General features: G+C 52.3%; 2 protein-coding genes across 2 annotated transcripts in view; both read left to right on the forward strand.

The window, feature by feature from the left end:
* dnah1 (dynein, axonemal, heavy chain 1) overlaps positions 1-7,465 on the forward strand; it is a 32,761-nt gene extending 25,296 nt beyond the window's left edge. The window contains exons 67-77 of the mRNA XM_019881375.1: positions 1,240-1,398; positions 1,489-1,617; positions 1,706-1,876; positions 1,960-2,139; positions 2,466-2,642; positions 2,776-2,946; positions 3,046-3,176; positions 3,949-4,093; positions 5,644-5,850; positions 6,025-6,259; positions 6,498-7,465. Coding sequence (XP_019736934.1) covers positions 1,240-1,398; positions 1,489-1,617; positions 1,706-1,876; positions 1,960-2,139; positions 2,466-2,642; positions 2,776-2,946; positions 3,046-3,176; positions 3,949-4,093; positions 5,644-5,850; positions 6,025-6,259; positions 6,498-6,619 — 1,827 coding nt within the window. The 3' untranslated portion in view covers positions 6,620-7,465. The remainder of the gene's footprint in view (positions 1-1,239; positions 1,399-1,488; positions 1,618-1,705; positions 1,877-1,959; positions 2,140-2,465; positions 2,643-2,775; positions 2,947-3,045; positions 3,177-3,948; positions 4,094-5,643; positions 5,851-6,024; positions 6,260-6,497) is intronic.
* A 163-nt stretch (positions 7,466-7,628) lies between these two features.
* Positions 7,629-7,971, forward strand: part of mapkapk3 (MAPK activated protein kinase 3) — a 7,464-nt gene continuing 7,121 nt past the window's right edge. Inside the window, exons 1-2 of the mRNA XM_019880465.1 lie at positions 7,629-7,633; positions 7,683-7,777. Coding sequence (XP_019736024.1) covers positions 7,629-7,633; positions 7,683-7,777 — 100 coding nt within the window. The remainder of the gene's footprint in view (positions 7,634-7,682; positions 7,778-7,971) is intronic.

A 7,971-nucleotide genomic window follows, 5' to 3' on the forward strand; every position in this document is an offset into this window, starting at 1 on the left:
AGTTTTTTTTTTTTTTTTTTTTTTTTTTTAAGGGGTTTACCAAAGTGATTCCGGTCCGCTTTTCCTGGTGCGCATTTATTTATTGATGTCTTCAATTATTCGGGTTGTCAGGCCAAAGTGCTGGTGGCAGAGGAGACCGAGAAGGACATCGACGCCACCCGTCTGACCTATGTGCCGGTGGCCGTGCGCACGCAGATTCTCTTCTTCTGCGTGTCGGACCTGTCCAACGTGGACCCCATGTACCAATACTCCCTGGAGTGGTTCCTCGGCATCTTCATGGTCGGCATCGCCAACGCCGAAAGGGCAGGTAGCGAGACGGTGGAGGCGCCGTCGATCTCCTTCAGCTCTGCAGCGTTGCGGACCGAGCCGTCGGCCCGAGTGTCATAAACGTCGGCCCGCCGGCCGACTCTCTGCGTCTCCTTCCAGACACGGTGGAGCAGCGGATCGAGAACATCAACGAATATTTCACCTTCAGCCTGTACTGCAACGTGTGCCGCAGCTTGTTTGAGAAGCACAAGCTCATGTTTGCCTTTCTGCTTTGCGCTCGCATCCTCATGAACGACGGCCAGATCGACATGGTGAGCCAACGGGGCGCCCGCCGGCTCTTCCGTCTCGCTGTCCGGAGCGACGCAAATGCTGCGTTCGCGACGCGAGTGACGGCGAGGGACTTTGTTTTGGTCGTCAGGCCGAGTGGCGTAACTTGTTATCCGGAGGGATGCCCAACCAGGAACTGGCCAACCCGGCCGTGAGCTGGCTGGCGGGCCTCACCCCTAAGGAAGGACATCCTGGGCCTGAGTGTCCTGGAGACTTACAAAGACCTGGCGTCCACTTTTGACCGACATCTGCCGGGCTTCAAGAACATCTTTGACAGCAACATTCCTCACAGGCAAAGAGCGCAACGCCTCCGCGTCACTCGTCCGCACTTGGCCGGAGGCATGGATATGTTGTAAGCAACCAGTGTGTCCGTTTTAGAGAGCCTCTGCCCGGAGAGTGGGACACCGCGCTAGACCGCTTCCAAAAGCTGCTCGTTCTGCGCTGCCTGAGGGCGGACTGTCTGGTCCAAGGCATCCAGGACTTTGTCTCCGCCAAGCTGGGACAGCGCTTCATAGAACCTCAGGTATTGGCGCTTTGCCCCCCGACCCCCACCCACCCCGCCGGCGGCAGTCATTTTCCAACGCTTTGTTCGTGTTGGCGGAGGCGTGCCTTTGATTTGATGAGATGTTTTTCTTTTTTTTTGAGACATCGGACCTCGCCGTGGTCTTTAAGGAGTCGTCCCCGTCCTCTCCCCTCATCTTTGTTTTGTCTCCGGGCACCGACCCGGCGTCTGACCTCTACAAGTTTGCCGACGCCATGCACTTCTCCAAGAAAATGACCGCCATCTCCCTAGGCCAGGGCCAGGTCGGACACGCGCTCGCAGCAAATGCTTCAGTGTAAGGCCCGCGCCTTCAGCTGCGCTCTTCCTCCTCCACCACTCGCTGCGGGTTTCAGGGCCCCTTGGCCGAAGCCCTGATGCACGCCGCCATGGAAAGAGGCCAGTGGGTCTTCTTCCAGAATTGTCACCTGGCGCCCAGCTGGATGCCGTCGCTGGAGAGCCTCATCGAGAACATCGACCTCAAGGTGTCCGCGGGCTGGAACTGCACAAAATGATCAGCATTCGGACTCGGCCCCCCATCGCAACCAACTGCGCTTGTTTGCTCCGTCGCAGGTCCACAAGGATTTTCGGCTGTGGCTCACGAGTCTTCCCAGCAACAGGTTCCCGGTGTCCATTCTCCAGAATGGGACAAAGATGACCATCGAGCTGCCCAAAGGAATCAAGGCCAACCTGCAGAAAACGTACCTGAAGCTCACCAACGACTTCATCAATTCCTCCAACAAGGTGCACCCAAGTCCCCCGCCGCTCCTCTCTCGAGCGCCGTTTGGATGACAACGCCGACGTTGCCTCCGTTTTGTTCGCTGCAGGTATCGCACTTGAAGTCGCTGCTCTTGTCCCTGTGTTTGTTCCACGGGATTGCTCTTGAGCGAAGGAAGTTTGGCCCGCTGGGCTTCAATATTCCCTACGAGTTCACCGACGGCGATCTGAACATCTGCATCAGCCAACTCAAAATGTTTCTGGACGAATACGAGAACATTCCTTACAAGGTGACCGCGCCGAGCCTGTTGAAGAGCATCCGGTTTTCTGGCGCCGGCCACCCTCTTGTTTTCTTTCTTTCTTCCGTTAGTTGTGTCCGACTGCTTCAAAGCGGATGACGGCTTTGGAATTTCTTTCAATTGAACATGCCATTCAAACACTCCTCAGCGCAAGTCGGCGTTTGTGGCGCTGCCGTAGCATTCCTTCCCGTCTGTGCTTCTGACGAAAGAAAAGATAAAGAAAGAAAGAAAGCAAGGAAGAAAACATTCACCCTCTCCACTGCTCTAAACTCAAGCCGTGCCATTTTCCCTCACTGGTGCCTTTTCCGTGCGCGCAGGTGCTGAAATACACTGCCGGGGAGATCAATTACGGGGGCCGTGTGACGGACGAGTGGGACAGACGCTGCCTCCTGAGCGTGCTGGAAGATTTCTACTGTCCCGCCGTTCTCAAAGAGGATCACGCGTACTCGGAATCCGGGGTTTACCGGCAGATTGAGACAAATGTGGACGTCAAGGTGGGAAGGGCCGCTTTGATTCGGTCGTGCGGGCTCTGTCGTAGTGCGAGCGAGATTTGAGCCGAGCGATTCCGAGCCGGACTAGGAATGCCCGGACCCTGATCCGCTTTGTTTGTCTCCCGTCCGGCCTCAGGGTTACCTGGCATACGTCCACAGCCTGCCCATCAACGATACCCCGGAGATCTTTGGCCTCCACGACAACGCCAACATCAGCTTTGCTCAGAATGAGACGTTTGCTCTGCTGGGATCGGTGTTGCGCCTCCAGCCTCGAACGGCATCCGCCGGAGGCAAGACCCTGGAGGAGGTATTCTTTTCCCTCCCTAACAGCCGCTTGCTTTGCCGTCAACGGCGAAGCAAGCAGTCGAGCGTGCGTGACGGTGACCGAGCTCCTTCCGTCCCGCAGATCGTGGAGGAGATAGTGGCGGGCATCGTGGTCAAGGTCCCGCAGCCTTTTGACATTCAGGAGGTGGTGGAAAAGTACCCCGTGCTCTATGAAGAGTCCATGAACACGGTGCTCATGCAGGAGGTCATCAGGTAGCGGCGGTCATTTTGCAACGCCATTGCTTCCGCCCGGCCGTTGCTTCGGCATCAGACCTCATTCGAAGTGTATCGTTTCACATAGGTGACTTGCATGTTGCCGCCGCCACTCAAAGTAGCCCACCGTGCAATTCTTGGGGAAAAAAAAACCCTCACGGTTAACTTTCCCCAAGCTTGTGAGACGCAAATACTTCTAGGGAAATCGGAATGGTCAGAAGATTCTTCACCACAACACGAAACATTGATGATACACATTTTTGCCTAACTCAAATTATCTTCAAAATGAGGATAGTTCGTTATTATTATTATGCGATATCTGGGCGGAAACTTTGGGATCTCTTGACACCTTCCGGGACCTGAAAACGAAAGAAAAACAAAGCAGTGGGGCCACCCACTTGTTTCGATTGTGCACTGCTGCTCAAAGCTCTGGCCCAGGCCCAAATTGTTCATGACACAAACACCTAGCTTCGACATATCCTTCTGTTATACAAGTCCAAACCTTTACTCGTGTCTTTATCCTGATAATGATGATGCTTCAGCCCACCCGTGGAAAGGATACGTTGAATAGAAAGTGGCCGCAATGATTTAGTACAAGCACCTTTGACATATGGCGGGCGTCGGGAAGAGTCCTCGTGGCTCTGAAAATCATCACCCCAAACTATTTTTCAATCCAATAATAACCGAAAGCTCAATAACTCCAGCAGTTCAGGGTCAACTCTTGTCACAGACGGACCCAGTCAACGCTCCTTGCATCTTATCTGCCTTTCAGATACAACAATTTGCTGGAGGTCATCGCTCAGAGTCTCTGCGATATTGTGAAGGCTCTGAAAGGTTTAGTGGTGATGTCTTCGGAACTGGAGCTGATGGCCAACAGCCTGTTTAACAACGGCGTGCCTGATATGTGGAAGGCCAAGGCAAGGCGCACGCACGCACACACACCCACCTCATTTACAAGCCGTCTGATCCTCACAAAGATATGAGGCTCCAAAGGTCACATTGCACAGATTGCGTAACTTGTTTGATACCCTCTTGATGAAATGTCTCTTGATTGGATTTTTTTTTTTTTTTTAATATACTTCAAAACATTTTAGTGTTCTGAAAAAAAAAAGCAATGCCTGAGTGCAACACAATACAATCACTTTTGGAGCTTGCTCTGATTATTACCATAGTGTAACAATCCAAAGTTACTTCCGCAAAAAAAAAAAGGGCCAAGCCCAAGAGTCATCTTAGTCCTTAAACGGGAAACTCGGTCTACGCTCTTTTGTTTTAGTTGTGTCTGTTGCTCGACGGGCATCTCGGCAGTGCTCGTGCAGGAAATGATTCAGTGGGTGGTTCTCATTTCTGCCTCCTTCTTATTTCTTCATTTGGCCTTGGTCGTCTCTGTAGGATGTTTAAGACAAATGAGACCTCTTGCCATCTTTGTCGTTATTTCATGGATACGACGTGTATCGCAGCTGTAAACCGTACACAACTGTAATTTCTGTGTCTTGATGTCACTGCAGTAGAGTTGATGTGTCAGAGGAAGGTTACCAGCCTTTTTGAAAAGGACAGCTATCTCACGCGCCTGACTAATGTGCACTTCTGAACTAGCAAATTGCTCTATTTTCATGAAATTTATCAATGTGAAGACATTGATCACATCAAAAGCTTTACACAATTATCATCAACCAGTTTGGAAGTAAAAACTAACCTGGCATGAGTCAGATTGATACATGAATCACTCCAAGCAGGTCTCCAGAGCATTGGTCCCCAACCACCGGTCCGCGGACCGGTAACCAGGCCCATTTGGGCTGCACAGAGACAGACCCACGATCTGCGAGCAAATGTTCTCCATCAGACGTGCAGCAAATGTGCTCGACTCTCTAGCCAATCGGTGCCCCTTCTAACATTGGGTTGTTTAAAAATAAACAGAATCGGCCAATCAATCAACGAAGCAGTAGACGGGAAGTAATCGGAACAAATTGAGCAAAGGTCCAGCTTTATCGGCGCGGCTGCTGTGCAGCCATGACGACCGAAGCTGAAGCGATTGGGACAAGAGAAGGTCCTCCCCTCGCGCCGCGGAGGACCAATCACTGCTGAGTTCTTTTTTTGGAAGAGGCCCACAGGCCACTACTCACGTAGGCACCACGTTGTTTTGCACTGCCTGAGAATATGAACATTTGTGCGCATTATTATTTCTCGATGTAGTACCAAGTACAGCCACCGGACACTTTTGTGGCCCAAATGCACGAAAATTAAAAGTGCAATTTTCATCTCTCCATCATTACTGTATCAAACGACACATCCCCCCCCCGAAAAGAACTGGTGACGGTTGGCGTGTGTCGTGTATTCCACCATTTCCCCATCGTGTGGAGTTCTTGACAAGATGCACTTCCTCCGAGAGGGAACAGCAACCGGGCCGCGGCGGGAGCGGCCAATCCCGGCCGTTAGACCGCTACAGACGGTGTTTTGCGTGTCCCCGCAGGCCTACCCGTCGCTGAAGCCTCTGGCCTCCTGGGTGTCGGACCTGCTGCAGAGGATCCGCTTCCTTCAAGGATGGATCGCAAAGGGCATTCCACCCGTGTTCTGGATTAGCGGCTTCTACTTCCCTCAAGCCTTTCTGACCGGAACCCTACAGAACTATGCCCGGCGCTTCGGCATCTCCATCGACACCATCGGATTTGACTTCCAGGTCAGACCCGTAGCCGTGGGTTTCATGTCTCCGCGCAATTACGCTCACGTCGGCTCAGTTGTTTAACGCGATGATTCGTTTCTTTCCGCCGAGTCGCTTGCATTTGGTCGGTTTCTTTTCGCCTGTCCCGCAGCTCTTTTTGCAAGCCTTCTGATCGGGGTTTGTCTGGCCCAGGTTGTGCTGAGAGCCGTGTGCGATATCGACGAGAAGCCAGACACGGGCTGCTACATCAACGGCTTATTCATCGAGGGCGCTCGCTGGGATAATGATGCCGCTCGCCTCACGGAGTCCAGGGCCAAGGAGCTCTACACAGAAATGGCCGCCATCTGGCTCATCCCCACTCCCAACCGTAAAGCTCCCACCGCCGGCATCTACATCTGCCCCATTTACAAGACCCTCACGCGAGCCGGTCAGTATCTGAACACGCGCGCGGCGCCGCCATCAAGTGGGCTTAAACCAGCGCGCGCATGCGGCTCAGGTCGTACGAGCTTGTGCTGCGGCTCCGTTACTCACACCAAAATAGACAGACGTCAGAGCGCGGCTCACGTTTCGTGACCTAGGAAGTGCAGCTCCGTGTTTTCCAGCCGCACCACAAGGGCCGGTACACCGATCTGTGCCGACACTGAAGTGCCCGTGTGTCATTGCAGGGACTCTTTCGACTACCGGCCACTCTACCAACTACGTGATTGCAGTCGAGCTGCCCACAGATCTCACCCCTGGACACTGGATCAAACGGGGAGTGGCCCTCATTTGCGCTTTGGACTATTAAAAAAAAAAAAAAAAAAAAAACGCCCTCTGAGTCGTCAATGTACAGTTTGATAGTAAACATGACACAATATTACACAAAAGTTCCCCCCCAAAGTGTATCATTAGATTTGATTGAGACTCTGGATAAATGTGGAGACGGCAAGTCATTTTCACCGTTTGAATAACACTGTTACCGACGCCACTGTCCACTCGTGAGCGGCCTCATGGCACCTCCCATGTGTTGGTCATCGGGCAAGAATAAGGACGTTGCCTGCTCACAGCCAAAACAAACACGGAAATGGAATGTGCCGGCATCGGCGGAAGTCTGCGCTCCACTTTGAGACGTTATTACAGAGCTGCTAAGATATATAGCCTCGACTGCACGGAGTGCTCATTTACTAAATGTGTGAATTTGATGGGGCCCCGAGCATCCATCTGAGTGGGGCGGGGGACGGCGGCGTTGATGAATGAGGCATCAAATGCACTCCGCTGGTTATGAGTGAATGTCAGATATGCCACCGCTTGAGTGAAGTGGAAAAAGAAAAAGAAAGTCGAGCTGCCGTCGCTGATGTGCCTTCAGACATTTATTGAGTGGGCAAAAACAGCCAAGCCCACAATCAACATGAAAACGCTTGCAGTGAGCATGGAGGAGAGACCAACACTGACCGAAGCACGCGGCAATAGGCGTCACTCACTAGACCCTCCACCAAAAAGTCACAGCATGTATGGTTATGATAACACCTTCTAAAAAAAGATTTTATTTCCTCAGTCAATTCGTGAGTTTTGATGCTTGCATATGTTAAAATCGCCATATTCTCCCGCAATAAAAATAGGCAACCAAAATGTGATTGTGGGGTTCCCGAATGCACACATGGCATTTCAATTGATTTCAATGGAAGACGTTCGCAAGTGCACAATCTTGCCAAGCTGCGACGACTAGTCGCAGCTTGAAAGAAGCAAGTCGGCGTCGGCAACATTTGACAAGCTCCCGCCCCTTTAAATTCAAGCAGCCGCTGGGGTCGACTCGGAAAATGAGGTCAGTCGGTGGAAGGAGGGCGGGGCTTGCCTTCGCGCCTGCCCGCCAGCTTCCACTTCCACACAGTGTGGCCCGTGGGAGATCTAGCCCGACTCGTCACTGGCTTGCTGTCAGCGCACCTGCCGGAATGTTGGAGGAAAACGAGTAAGTCCTCAGAGGGTTTGCGAGTTTTGGATTAAAAAAAAAAAAGTATGATTTTTTTTTTTTTTTCAAGCAGGCTTTGACAGGGAATGAGTCGCTGAAGTTTTTGGAGCGGCGTACAGGACAGGCGGCCGCGTCGACTTGACGCATTTACCGGACAGCCGACGGTGTCATCGCGTCCTCTGGCGATTCATTCC

This window comes from Hippocampus comes, unplaced genomic scaffold (assembly GCF_001891065.2).
Source record: "Hippocampus comes isolate QL1 unplaced genomic scaffold, H_comes_QL1_v1.1 scaffold68, whole genome shotgun sequence".
NCBI classification, from domain to species: domain Eukaryota; kingdom Metazoa; phylum Chordata; class Actinopteri; order Syngnathiformes; family Syngnathidae; genus Hippocampus; species Hippocampus comes.